Consider the following 15747-nt stretch of genomic DNA (forward strand, 5'->3'; position numbering starts at 1 on the left):
TCAACACTTCCCTCAACATTCTCTGAAAGTCTCACTTGAATACCCTTCGTCTTCTTGGAAAGTAAAGTTCAAACACGCATACCTTTCTCAATAACATATACTAGGTGTAAACAATGAACGTATTGCCTTACAGCCCTTGTCCTGAGGACTGTGGGGGAGGTTGACATCCCCAGAGACATAATTACCCGACCTTTCAACAAGGATGAACAAAATAGCTCTCTTAAAATTTTGATCGGATACGTTTTGAGGAGCGATAGGCTTGGGGGAGGGGGCTAATTGCCCTCCATTCACTTTTGACTCTTGAAACAGGCACTAAGACTTCCAACTTCAAATCAAATAAGCTCCATCTGATCCAAAGTTTAAACAACTAACCTTTCCATAAAAAAATTAAATGCCCCAAGCATAACTTACAATCCTTAACGATGGGCTCTGGGGGATTGTATCCACGCTAAAGACATAGTTATATGATTTTTGGACTATTGGTAACAAAATGGCTATCTCACAATTTCAATTGAATAGGTTTTGGGAAAAGAGGATGTCAGGGAGAGGGGCTAGTTGCTCTTCATCATGTTTGACTCTTAAAAAGGAACTAAAACTAAATATTTCAAATCAAATGAGCCTCTTCGAAAGCTCACACGATTACCTCTTCCATAAAAACCTTATATACCCCTGAGACATAACTTACAACCCTTACCCCCAGACTCTGGGGGATTCTGTCAACCTCAAATGCCTTATTATATGATCTTTGGACTATTTTTGAACGAATAGCTATCTAAAATTTTTTATCAGATGCTTTTCGGGAAAATACGAGGTGTGTGTGTGCAGGGGGGAGTATCTACCCTCCGATCAATTTGGCTCTGAAAAAGGGCACTAGAACGTCTGATGAACAATCCAATGAGCCCCCTCTATAGTTCATACATTCACCCTTTCTATATATACCTTAGATCCCCCAGGGCATAACTTACAACCTTTGTGCTGAGGGATGTGGGGGGGAGGGGGGGTGTCTTCCTCAACGACATAATTTCCAGACCTTTCATTTACGTTGAATAAAATTACTAACTCAAAATTTTGATTGGATGTGTTTGGGAACATCGTGGGCGTGGGAGGGGTTAGTTGCCCTCCAATTATTTTTGACTATTAAAAAGAGCACTAGCCCTTTCAATTTCCAATTTAATGAGCCTCTTTCAAAGTTTATATGATATCAAATGGCCACCTCAAAATTTCGATCAAACGCATTGCGGGAAAACATGAGGTGTGCGTGGGAAAGGGGGTGATCCACCGCCCCCTCCCCCCCCCCCCATCACTCTGAATCTCAAAAAGGGCACTAAAACTTCTGATTACCAATCCAACAAGCCCGCTCCAAAGCTTATACGATCATCCTTTCTATATATATATATATATATATATATATATATATATATATATATATATATATATATATATATATATATATATATATATATCATGAAAAGAGAAATCACCAATGCAATAGCACAAACACAAAAAAAAAGAAAAAAAAAGAGAGACAGAAGGAGAAAAGGAATATTGTTTTCCTAAATTAGTGATTAATATAGACCAGCACTTGAATGAGGCCTTAACCCTACTCATCCTTACAATCACATAGGTCAAACAGCATAGCCACACACAATCAACCATAAAGAATAATCCATGGACAGGCAGTCATGTCGTCAATAAGTATAAGTCGTCATTTACCAAACAATAGAAAAAATAATATAGACAAATAATTCAGAGGCAACACCCAACATAAGGGCTCATCAGGAGAATACACTGGCCTATATAGGGTTTCGCCACTCTAAATTCTCTACCCAGCACAGTTTTGTGGCTACCACAGAATATCCATGGCATCCCCGCGTCAGGCATCACCCCCAAAATATATGCCTATGAAAGAAAAAAAAACAACAGCAAATGTAAAACAACCAAGTAAAACCAAAACAAGCTTATCCTGTTAATATATCCCTCCCTTTAGCAACAACAGGTAAACTAAATATTATAAATTTTACCAAATCACAAATATTAACACATTGCAAAAAACCTGAATGAACTAAACAATTATAGAATTCATCTTTACCATGTGGCTAATTTTTAAGAAAATCCGCTCAATTAGAAACACAATTCAAAATAAAGGGCGCTGCGACAACATTTCTCGAACCTCCGAAATTAGTTGAAAATTTCTTTAAGTAATTCTAGATAATTCTTTTGATATTTATTTAAAAGTTCGTTATAATGAAAACTAAATTTTTTAAATTGCCAAGTCAACTTATTTGCAGAAAAACCTCTTGATATCAATTTTTGGCTTAAGATTTTACATCTATTTTTAAAATCAATATATATATATATATATATATATATATATATATATATATATATATATATATATATATATATATATATATATATATATATGTATATATATATATATTATATATATATATGTATATATATATATATATATATATATATATATATATTATATATTATATATATATATATATATATATATATATACATATATATATATATATATATATATGTATATATATATATATATATATATATATATATATATATATATATATATATATATATATATCATATATTATATATATATATATATATATATATATATACATATATATATATATATATATATATGTATATATATATATATATATATATATATATATATATATATATATATATATATATATATATATATATATATATATATCTTATATGCCCCCAGGGCGTAACTTAAAAATCTTTCCCTGAGGGCTATAGGGGGGGGGGGGGGTTGTCATCCTCAAATACATAATTTCCGGAGCTTTCAACTACGTTAAACAAAATTGTTATCTCAAATTTGATTGGATGTGTTTGGGGAAATGGTGGGCGTGGAAGGAGTGTTAGTAGCCCTTCAATCACTTTCGAATATTAAAAAGAGCATTAGCCCTTTCAATTTCCAATCAAATGGGTCGTTTTTGAAGTTTCTACGACACGTCCTTCTATACGAAGTGCCCTCGTCTAACCTCTCCCCCCTCAAAAAAGTAATATAAATAAATAATACATTATATCCACATCACTGTCCACATAAGGAGCACTTTTGTGCTGGCTATGATTAGTTTAGAAAACGGGTCTATCACAAGAGCCAGAAGGTGTGACATCAGGAATGAATCTTGAAGATAAATAATTAGTGAGGTTGATAAATATAACGATTTTTTATGATGTATTTGTTGTTTTGACAAATATTATTTTAATTGTTTAAAGTTATCGCTATACTTAATAAAACACGTTAATGGATAATTTTTAGTTCTATATATTATACTTATTTATTTATATATAACTTCCAAACTAACTTTTCACCAAAAAGATCTATGCCTAAGGGTCAATAGATTCGTTTGATTATTAATAGGGGAGTTTCGCCAAATATTCCTTAAAAGTTTCACCTTAACATTCCTAGCTTGCGCAGTAGCAATAGTTGTAGCACCATTAGTAGCAGTATACGGATAGCACCTTTAGTTTCTTCAAAAAGGGCACTAGAACATCTGAAAACCAGTCCAATGAGCCCCCCCCCCGGAATTTGTACATTCACCCTTTCTATATATACCTTATACCCCCCCCCAGGGCACAACTTACAATCCTTGCGCTGAGGACTGTGGGAGAGGAGAGGGTTGTCATCCTCAAAGACACAATTTTCGGACCTTTCATTTACGTTAAACAAAATGGCTATCTCAAAATTTTGATTGGACGTGCTTGAGAACATAGTGCGCGTGGGAGGGGGTTAGTTGCCCTCCAATTACTTTTGACTATTAAAAAGGGCATTAGCCCTTTCAATTTCCAATTTAATGAGCCTCTTTCAAAGTTTCTATGACAACAAATGGCCTTCTCAAAATTTCCATCAAACGCGTTTCGGGAAAACATGAGGTGCGTGAGGGGGGGGGGGATATCCACCCCCTATCACTCTGAATCTCAAAAAGAGCATTACAACTTCTGTTTAGCAAACCAATAAGCCCCCTCCGAAGCTTATAGATCATCCTTTCTATAGATAAACCTTATATGCCCCCAGGGCGTAACTTAAAATCTCGCCCTGAGTGCTATAGAGGGGGGGGGGAGGTGTCATCCTCAAATACATAATTTCCGGATCTTTCAACTACGTTAAACAAAATGGTTATTTCAAATTTGATTGGACGTGTTTGGGGAAATGGTGGGCGTGGAAGGAGTGTTAGTAGCCCTTCAATCACTTTCGAATATTAAAAAGGGCATTAGCCCTTTCAATGTCCAATCAAATGGTTCGTTTTTGAAGTTTCTACAACACGTCCTTCTATACGAAGTGCCCTCGTCTAACCTCTCCCCCCTCAAAAAAAAATATAAATAAATAATACATTGTATCCGCATCACTGTTCACATCGGCAGCACTATTGCGCTGCCTATGATATTTTAGAAAACGGGTCTATCATAAGAGTCAGAAGGTGTGACATCAGGAATGGATCTTGAAGATAAATTATTAGTGGGGATGATAAATATAACTCTTTTTATGATGTTTTTGTTGTTTTGACAAATATTATTTTAATTATATAAAGTTATCACTATACTTAATAAAGCGCGTTAATGAATAATTTTTAGGTCTATATAGTATACTTATATTACAAGTCAATAGATTCTTTTGATTATTAACTGGGGGTTTCTGCAAAATTATTTATTATCTTTCTTTATGCGATTGGATAAAAACCTGACTGTGCTCATAGTCAACAAATTCTGTACAAATTAGAAGATATAAGTTTGTTCTACCTTCAATAGGTCCGTAAAAACTTTGTTTCAAATAGTAAAAGTTTCCAAAATAGCTAAATTTTAATAAGGCGCCTTTAAAGTAACAAAACATCGCTTTTTCACAAATTAAATAAGATTTATTTAGTAAACCAGCAATAAGTACAAATGTTTGCATGAAAGGATTATTTACAAACCCCGTAAGAGTTTTTGTGTACTGATAAATAAAGTGAGATGAAACAAGGTAAATCATTGAAATGACAGAAGAACAATTGAAAACACATTTTTATTGCTAATCTTGCTTTTCTGGCAGCTAACCTGGTTGAACTTAGCTGAAGTAAGGATGTTGGGACTGTTTTAAAAAATTTTCATTGTAGTTTTATTGGTCGTATGTTGTTGCAAGATTTTCTTCTTCTATATATTTATGTTTTGCTGAGGATGGCCCTTGGACATAGGGCCAAAATATTAATTCAGATTAGAAAAGAAATTTGTTACCTAATAAGAAAATTACCTCCCACTTCAATCAAATGTTTCGCTTTGATTCGGCATTTTTTGCTAATATTCGAGTCCGGAGGGGGTACTGTAATACATTTTTCCACCCTACCCTACCACCAACCCTAGGAGCGGCTCTGTCACGCACTCACACACACGCTCCTTTTCTTTCTTTGATTCTATGACTAGTACTGCCTCCAGCCTTGAGACTATACTTTCGTAATGAAATAGAAGATTGTTAGATCTTTGAGCAGTAAAGTCTTAGTAAAAGTACTCTTACGAAAAAGACGTAGGGCCTTGGACCGAAATATTCATTCAAATTAGATTTCCACTGTCTTACTAAAAGGATTCCCTATTATATTCTTCTTGTTTTTGATGTTTGTGATTTACAAACCTGTTGGAACTTCATGTTTTGTTCAGTCAAAAACTGTTTCAAATTCGATGGAGATTCCTCGAGCAATCTGAATCGGAAAAGGTCAGTTTCGTGCTGGACAAACCATCGTCGATTTTCTTCAGTTGATGAATAACCTAGTCGTAGAGCAAAATGGGACAGCTGGTCACGTTCACGAGCGTTCTGAACTTCTTCATCATTAATCCCACTCATCTGAAAGAAAAAAATATTTAGTCTGAAGAGGTTAAAAATAGACATGACATGTCTATGTTTCCTCAAATTTATTTAAAACGTTAGGTCTTTATGTGTCTGCCTTATCTTTAGAATCAGAAATCTTTCTTACCATATTTTCAGAACGATCATTGCACATTAACAAAAGCAGAAGAACTATCACAATGCTAGCAACATAATATTTATAACATAAATAACTTCCAAATACAAACAAACTGAGTTATTTTTCAAATATAAAGTAGAAATCAACGAAAAACAAACTCTTTCAATATTTAGGAAGGCGGGTGGGCCAAACTACCCAATAGGCTAGTATATGTTGCAGTCTCTCAGATTAACTATTTTTTTAGAAACAAAGAAACTCTTAAAATTGTAATCCACTGAGTGACTCATTTACCTTAAAATATACTCTACTAAAAGTATAGAAGTATACTATCTGAAAAAAGAATAGAAAAAGTCGTTCCAATTTTAGCCCTTTATGTGACCAACAGTAATAGACAATGGTCCTGAATCTCGTTTTATTATTAAGATGAATGGTGTCATTTTGGGGACACTTCTGCGGCTACTTCAGTATTTTGACGAATGGATCTGTGCTTAAAAAGAGCCCCAAATTGCTTTAACTTAAAGGCCTTGCCAGGGTTTTAAGTCAGTGGTGATGATAAGTAGCGAATGAGAAAAGAAGGATATTATTTGAACGTTTTTCACAATAATGAAAAGTGTGGTGCCAAATATAGAAAAGCGTAAAGCACGATCTCTAAATTAATATATATGCCGCAAGACTAGCGGCAAATTGTCAGGCGACAGTCTTGTGAGACTACCTTTTTGGGGGGTGTTTTCATTAAAAAATACCTTTTCATTGAAATAAAAAATATTCCCTTCTCTAAAGTTGGCATAGAGAGCCTTTCAGAGGGCTCTTTTATTTCATGGGATATTTTTGGAAATTAAGTTTTTATTGTGCTCTGAGAACTTCTATGTGTATTTTTATCCTCTATTTCCGTTTCCACACTGAGGAGGGTTAAGTGGAGGTCACGGCTGCAATATTTGCAATCTTTTCTTCTTTTTAATAACTAGTTGGAATTATCCTATTGTTTTCTTCGCCATTTTTTTTTTATTTGTCACGCTTAGCCAGTGTGGTCTAAGAAACTATTCAGGATAATTGTTTACCAAAAATTGGGCTTTTTGGCAATCCAGATGGGTTCAAACAAAACGCATGACATCCTTGAATTGGATGAAATATTTCATGAGAAAACAAAATTATGGAAGCGGGGAGGTATCAGATGGAGTGAAAAGTGAAGGTCTGAATAGACTGTGATGGAGGGGGAGCATGTGTGGCAGGTATTTTATATGAGGTAGTTTACAAAATTGAGGTTAGCTGATAATATAGTGGCATTAGAAATCCTGCACTAATCTTTGTCCAGACTCACAAAAAAATTTTGTTCTTATGATTTTTCTTGTTTTTAGTAAAAATCGGTACAGATATCCTACATCAGATTACAACCAGCGTTGTAAAATCACCGTAAAATAAAAACTCGATAAGTAAAGTTGGTAAAATAAGGTGCTCCCTTAGAAACATAGGTTAAAATTGGCGTTTTAGAATTGTCTGGTAGGCACAAGACCCATAGAAAATTTCTTTTTAAGCATCATTTTCAGCTTTTAATAAAAATTGTAAAGACTCTGATTTTTCTGGGCTTAAAAAAGGTAATACCCCTTCATCTATAATTTTAGTCTAGTTTATTCCTTTTGTAATCTTGTGCCTAGGATGATACTTCAGCAATTGGACAGTACCTGATTTCAGGCGTCCATTTTGTAACAAACCAAAAAAAAAAAAAATCAAAATTTACCGTTATTTGGGAATAAAATCATATTAGCAATTTTTTCTACATTTAAAACTAAAATATATTACCCTAACAGCCTGGCATATTTAAATAGCCATATTCAGCCACATTTCTCATATCATATTCATGCTGTTTTTCATTTGTCTATAAAAGCACTGAATGCAAGTATAAAATTGATTTACAACACATTGATGACTTTGAATAACTAAGCACGGGATCAGAGTAGCGGAACATTCAGTCATTTTCAAAGTCATTAAGACCGTCTTCAATAAGATTTAATGGTAAATCTAGTTCCTCCCCTTCAGATTACTGTGAAAATTGCAAGGTGTCATAAAATATATCGGTAAAATATGTAAGATACCGGTAAAAATATGCAAAATACTGATAGAATACATAGATTACGTCAAATACATAAATTACGTAAAATTGATAAAATACCAATTTTACTGGGGTTGGTAAAATCACGATAAAATATTTAAAATAACCAATTTTACCATGACCAATCTTACCAGTTGATAGCAGCAAAGAAGGCAGAGAAGATATGCAAAGAATTCTTCAGTCTGAGGACCTACGGATGGGGGGGGGGGCTATTCCCCTGACCCTGGCCTTCGGAAGTCCCTAAAAACTTGTAAAACTACCTTGTTATTTTTTTTTCGCATTCTCACATACTTTAGAAATAACTTGGATATGCATGAAGACAAAATAACCGTAAAAAAAGATACAAATAGGACTTTGTTTTTAGGTCACTGCATCCACTCCTTTGTCATGATGAAGGGATAGAAGGGCTGTTTTTATTCTTTTTCTGTTTCTTCTTTACTTACTTTATTTTTATGTTGTTAATAATGTTAATTAATTAATTAATTGAGCTGCTGCATAAAGGTCATTTAATGTTTAAGCAGTGAATATGTTCATTTAGTCTATTCTTTTTTTGTGGATTGTTGAATAAGGAATCAATAAAAAACCTACCCCCCCCCCCCTTGATCTCAGGTCACCTCCTAACCCTCAGGAGACATAACTATGACACAAACTCTTACTTCCAATCAACTTCAGTCAACAATTTACAGCCTCTTCTAGTATGTATTTGTGATAATAAAAATGTAGGGACCCCCCCCCCCCCAGAGAGGTTGGGTTGCACCTGTACACAAAGGTATCCAACACCCTCGTCTAGTATATGTAATAATATTTCTTTTTGAAAATAAGACGATTGCATGAGTACTTACACAAAATTTAGCCTACTTACAACTTTAAAATAAATTTTTAGATTTTGCTTCCTCAATTCGTCTCCGAGCTGGGCTCTCCATGCTTCTGAAAACTTAGATGTCTTTCCTAGATTCACTCTCTCTATGCTTCGAAGAACTGAAATTGGAAAAAGCAAAAAGTGAAATTCAAATTAACTAAAAAGTAGTCATTTTCAGGACTCAAGTAAATTAGAGTCTTTTACATAAAGTTTAAGCCAACTTGCCTTTTCTTTGCTAATCAAAACTGCATGGATCAGCAGTGCCACTGTTCAAAAATATATTGACTTAGAAAATTGGCTTACTAACAGAAAATAAATTTTTTGTCAAAAAATAGAGAGATAAAAAGCTTTAAAACCTTCATTTAAAGGGTTGATCAACTTCTAACCTTCATTGGCTTCTATGAATGCCTTAAAGCTATGAAATTAGTATTGCAATAATTCTAAACTAAAACAAAATGTCAAATTGCAATAAAATACATTTTGTCAAGATTTTCATGCACAAGAGACACAATTTAGGCTCTTGCAGAGTCACAGAGAACAACAACTTTTTGTATTGACTGGTCACATGTTGGAATACTATGCATCTCTCACTCAATATACATGATGTAGGAATCAATTGATGGTCTCACAATCATGCAAAGCACCATACTAGTTCCGAAAAAAAATTGAAAAAACATTGCCAACTGTGAGATACAGTGTTGCCTTTCAAGTTTGATATCCTTTGTGGTTCTTAAAGAACTCATCATGCCAGGCAAACATATACCACCTTAACACAGTTTGATATGCAAACAGTGTAATTAACATCTTGCAAAGTTTTTGCCTGTTTTAAAATCTTGCAAACTAGAAACTTTATGATAATTCCTTGGTCAGATTTTATAAGGCCAACACACTGTTCTTACCATTTTTGACATGCATACTAAACTTACCTTGAAGTAGCCACTTATTCAGTCAAGTATTGCACATTATGCAAACCCCTCATTTATATTGATCTGCCTCATAAGAGTGTAACTCCACACAGTGTAATAAGAAAAAGGGAGCCTCCATGCATCATTCTAAAAGATTTTCAGCAGAATAATATGAAATTTGACATAGTAATGCATTTGTGGTTTTTCAGAGCCCCCCTCCCCACCCCCTAAATAAAAGTATGTGTACTACCAAACTTCGCCTAGGCGAAATAAATTTTAAGTCCCAAGACAAACCTGACAGTCTCTCATCTGCAAACTTTATCAAATCATCTAATAGAATTGTTTGGTCAGGATGATCCTTATAAAATGACAGACCATGCTTGTAAAATTTCTTCTCAATGTTCACAGCTTTTCTTCTTAGATACCTCACTCCTTTCGTAACAGAATGAGGAGAAGAATACTCCATTGTGCCAACTAGAAAAGTATAGAGAAGACTTAGACTATGTTTCAGACACTTAAACAGTATGAATGTATTTCTGTAGATTTCATAAGAAAACTACATGTTTTTGGCTAAAAATTCTGACAATTTTTCAGGAGGAAGATTGGACTTTTTTTTTGTGTGTTGGTGTCTTTCTTTTATTTTTGTACTGAGATTCTTGAAGGTGCAAAGGCACTGCAAAATCTTTTTTTGTGTGTTTATTTTATTTTTGTTTCTTTCCTGTTACTTCCTAGCCATGGAGCCTTATGGTGGAGACTATATTGAAGTGTTTTGGAGTAAAATTTATTGTTGAATTAAACTCTGAACTCTGGAATCCTTTTGAGAAGCTCTCTCTCTAGTTGTACTATGGATTTTCAAAGGAAACATAACAAACATATAGTCACACAGCATGCTCTATTCCAAATTTCTTGAAAGCCAAAAATAGCTGAACTAAAGAAAAACTACCCAATAATATAGACAAAGCAAAATGTATCTAAGGATCTGGGCAACAATGCCCATGGATACAATCAGCCTTTAGTATATGCTATCCCTTCTATAAGAATTGCCAACTTCAAAATAAAGCAGATAACTTTACATGTTATCTGTGTCATGTTATCATGTTATCTATGTCCTCTCTATATTTGGTTTCCTTCTTCCTCCAGTTTCTTTCCTTGTGACGTTGTTCTGCTGGCACAGATAACTCATCAAAAATCGCTTGCATTTTAGATTAGATTCTCATAACCTTTCTTTGTAAGTTTATGGGCCAAGAAAGGTTTCCAGAGATTGCTACGGGCTGATTAGAAATAGAAATTTGAGAAAATTTTTTTAGAAACTCTTGTTATCTAAATACCAAAATTTCTTACCCAATTTTTCTTATATGGTAATTGTAAAGACAATAAAGGTAATTGTTGAGATGCAATACCAAAAGTAGCTTTATAGTAAGAGTCTCACTTTGTAAGAGTCTCAAGCTGATAAAAGGGGCATTAGATGATTTGGTGGATAGGTTGGTTCTAAAGAAATAACCCAAATTTTTGCAAAGATTCCAACAACAGTCAGATAAGGTTTAAAAAACTTGAGGTCCCTATTCAACCCTAGGAAAGAAATGCTAGGCTTCTTAGATTTAACCATAATGGCTCAAGCTAAATTCTCTCCCACATTCAGATGAACATGCCATACTGACCTAAAATAATCTATGGAGCAATAGATACAAGTATTGTAGATACATACAAGGTATGGGAAAGGGACCCCATACCTTGAAATAAATTGTAAAGACTGAAGTTCCAAATTTCTTCTTTCTAACGTAATATTGCATTGTTTTTCCCATTTAAAGTTAGAAGTTACATGAGCTTGATCCACCTCTTTGAGAGAAAAAAGCTAAAGAGGTGGCTGAAATTAAAAAGACCACTTAGAAAGGAGAAGCTTAATACATAGGACTTGGTCAAATTGGTAAACAAATCTAGTGTGTAAGCTATGCCAAATGTGCTATTGAGTATGTCCTCTGCTTTGGAAGGATTACCTCTAGAGTATTTCCCTAGGAAGGACATATTGCCCACACATGACATCTTGGAACTTTAGATGTCTTTGGCCTCTTAACTTGGCTTATGTGTCTGCATTTGTTGACATACTCTTGATATCCCTAATCAGAACTCAAAACCCTATCTTTACCACTGCATAGTATCTTGGCAACATCTTCCTAGGGTATATTTTTGGCCCTGTATTAATTCCAGAATATTCTACTTACCTAGCTCCATTACTTTCAAAGATGGCAAGAAGCCCCTAAGCTAGAATTTTACCCTAAAATCCGAAAATTGTTGCATACCAACTAACCTAGGGCTATATCCCATCATTAGGGGGGTCTAGGATACAGTTACACTGCAAGCAACTCTAAAATCCAAAAAAAAATTATATTCATCTTAAGTAGCAGCACTAGTTTATAGTTAGGCCTACTCACAGGACCACATTCAAAACTTTGATACTCTTAGGTTTAGTGTTTTTGCAGCTCTGTTTTTGTGAGATTTTCAGGGAAGTTCCTAAAAATTCAGGGATAGTAGAAGCACTGAGCAGAATGTAACTGATGAGCTTAAAGTAATGGAAAAGAGAGATGATACCAAACTCTCAGCTGCCATTCTGGGGAGAAATCAGAAAGTTTATAAGTGGCCAGAGAATTTCTTTGTTGTTTTAAAATCACTTTTCTATGAATAGGCTACATGGCAACTACATGGCATTTTCACAATAGCTAAAATGGTAAAATTCTAGTTTAGTGACTCCTTGCTATCTCAGAAAGGGGTTAAGTTAGGAAAAATTAAACTTTCAGGGATGGGTCTACAGGCTAAAGTATGTCCTGGGAAGGTATTTTGAAGTACACACCTCTACTCCCTCTCCCTCTAGAGGGTCCTGACCTTCAATGACCTTTAAAATATGTGGGTAATAAAAGTGAAACCTTGTAAAATAGATCTTCTGCTTGAATGAAGTACAACAAAATTGTTTTCAGCTTCACAACTTTGCTCAATCCAAATTTATAAGGTTTTAAAGATATGTAAATACATTTCCTATATTTTGAAGAAAAAAAAATATTGATATGGCCCAGAATTTTACTCAAATAACAGAAATTGCATTTTCAGAACTAAAGGCAGAGAAAAAGCAACTGGCAACTGAAAATTAAGGTAAAAGGTGGTTTTGTCAAAATTTCAATAGGTATAAACCTGTCATATAGGCAAATTTCAGGGCCCTCTAGAGGGAGGAGTGAGGTGGGTACTTTAAAATACCTTCCTGGGATATACTTTAGCCTGTAGACCCATTCCCAAAACTTTCATTTTCCTCGCCTAACCCCTTTCTAAGCTAGCAAGAAGTCAATAAACTAAAATTTTACTGCTAAAATTGGTCTAGGCTAGATTTTGTTAATAAAAATCACTTAGTGATAATCTATTGTGTACCCTGGCATTGTGCCCCTGGAAATAGGCCTCTTGGTAAACCCGGGCCTGCCTACTCAGAAGAAAACACATAAAATTCAAAAAAACAACATCAGAAAATCCTAAAATACTTAGGCTACTTATACATGTATCACTTCTGAGAGTACTCCACTTCACTTTACCCTTACCCCTTCCTAATGTGCAAATGTTTAGTCCAAATTATGCATTTCTTAAGCATTTGGTAATTATTATTTTCATTAGCCTAGTTTTAATAGTAAGATGTTAGCATAAAAACAAATTTTAAGGAATTTGTAAAGAGCCTGGAACCCCCTTGAAAGTGACATTACAGCTAGGATAAACTGACATCATTTTTAAGGGTTTTGTGACCCTTTAAAAAATTCTGCAAACATATTTTTATGCCAAGATTTTGTAGGATAGTTAATATTAATGAATAGTTACCATTAAAAATAAGCTACAAATGAAATTCTTTTTTCACTAACTAGCCTAGTTTGTTTTTTTCAGGAACAAACTTTTAAACTATTGGTTACTATGAGGTGTTATGAGCTCTTCTAGCCCTTTAAGGGCTGAAAATGTAGGCCTAATGTACCCCAGAAGCAGTTATTGGATTTTGAAAGGGAATAAAAAGGCATCAAATGATCTATTCACTAGTATTCTTGCCAATAGGCCCTACTAAAAAGAGATATCAATTCAAATTTCCCGCCAGAAATGTGTTTTTACAGATTCTGCCGCCTGTTTCAATCTAACATTTCAAACAGTGTAACAGACAGTAAGTAAGGAGCAGTCCATTGACAAGTGGAAGCCTGGAACTATCAAACACATCAAAGCAGGGACAAAGCTAAGGGGATTGGCAGCTTATTCTTGATAAAATTTCGTGAGGCACTTTTTGATTTGATCAAATAAAATCTAAACCAAAATTCTCCAGCCCCAGAACGTCCCAACAATTAGGGGCGAAGAGTAAGCACGCATAGGGGAGCGATAGGGATAGAAGATTGGATGGGTGAGATTAAAGGAAGAAGTTCTCCACCCTTAGAAACATCTATAGAAATACCCGTAGGAAACACTTTGGAGCATCTGTTTCAGACTCATCTGAAGTGCTTTGACAGAAGGAGCTGACTTAATCTGAGAATCCTCAAAAGATGGTTACAATGTCATGACAACACGAGAGGATAGTCTTTCTGAGCCTTAAACACCATAAGCAATATTTTTGTGTGGTATTATAAAGCATTTGTATTCGAGTACTTTCATATTTATTACAGTAAATCTTTTATTCCACTTTTCAACTTCAATGTTGAAACCGTTTGCTTCAACTTCCATGCTATTAACCGCTTGTCTTTTATTTTTTTGTTAGGGATATTTGGACTGATTCATGTTTTATTATGAATCGATTAGGACGAATCATTGAAATGTTTAGAAGAATCTGTGAAGAAGGTTCAAAATTTGAAAGCTGCTAGCCGAGTTCAAGATTCTTAGCAATAGCGAAGTTTTGTGAAAGATGGATATCCAACATTATGCGTCTACCGCTATTGAGCTGTTTTTTAAAGATTCTATTTCCCTTGATCATGCATTGGAAAGGATGAATTGTTTAGATAAAATTCATTTTAATTTCTGCCTTTATACTTCCCCACCGCGACGATTAGTTCAACCAAACTGCCAAAGATAGTACTAGTCAACCTAAATGCCTAAAATATGCGGGGACCATGTCGCTATCCGAGAATCACCGTGCCCTACCGCGACTTTAAAATATGCGTTCTGCCCGGATTTCGAAAAAGTGCGAGCGAGCTATATAATGAACTCTGCGACAGTTTAAAAATCGCTAAAGAACGTTGTGTCTAGAAACAGGATAACAGCCTACTTCTGAATCCACTCCTGGCTGAGTGGATTGGTGCGCTGGTTTCAGGATCCTTTGTCTAAGAGGACCAGGCTTCGAATCCTAGTGTACCCAATTATTCAGTTTGGGACGGGATCAGTGGTGTGATTCTGTAACCTCAGCCAGAGTCGACCCAGCTCTAAATGTGTACCTGGAGAAGTCTGGGGAAGGTAAACAGGAAGGGTGTGCGAAAGCACAGGATGGTTGGCCCCAAACCCCCCATCGCACTTCCTGGATGAAGGTCCAAGAAACGGAGATCAGCACCGCCGGTAAGGACTGTAAAGTCTAATGCCGTATTCTTTACCTTTTTTTACCTCTGAATAATGTCTTGACATTTTTTCGCAAAATTTACTGGTACAATCCACAGAAACTGGATTATATCCCTGAAATGTGTAACAATCAAGATGATCTGGGCCTTCAAGAGCCATTTGTAACGGCGGAACATTACGGTTTACTTCAGATTGCTGGTGAAAAAGTACTTTTATCCCCAAAGTGACACGTCATTACTCCAGGGTACGCCCTTGCAAGGAGCAGGTTTTATGGCTAGCAAAGTTTTCGGTAAAAATATTGAGCTTTATGAATATTATATCGCAACCCAAGCCTAG

At 34.9% G+C, this 15747-nt stretch overlaps 2 protein-coding genes across 5 annotated transcripts in view; one reads left to right on the forward strand and one right to left on the reverse strand.

Annotated features, from left to right (window-relative positions):
* The window catches only part of LOC136033144 (uncharacterized), a 283627-nt gene that overhangs the window by 174037 nt on the left and 93843 nt on the right, over positions 1–15747 (forward strand). The gene's annotated exons all lie outside the window — the stretch shown is intronic.
* LOC136033145 (DNA primase large subunit-like) lies at positions 5612–13823 on the reverse strand. The gene is made up of 4 exons (XM_065713790.1): positions 13803–13823; positions 10162–10341; positions 8966–9081; positions 5612–5875 (listed from the first exon to the last, which is right to left on the reverse strand). Exons 2-4 carry the CDS (start codon positions 10331–10333, stop codon positions 5627–5629), a joined length of 537 nt encoding a protein of 178 aa, XP_065569862.1. The 5' UTR covers positions 10334–10341; positions 13803–13823; the 3' UTR covers positions 5612–5626.

This window comes from Artemia franciscana, chromosome 11 (assembly GCF_032884065.1).
Source record: "Artemia franciscana chromosome 11, ASM3288406v1, whole genome shotgun sequence".
Classification (NCBI taxonomy): domain Eukaryota; kingdom Metazoa; phylum Arthropoda; class Branchiopoda; order Anostraca; family Artemiidae; genus Artemia; species Artemia franciscana.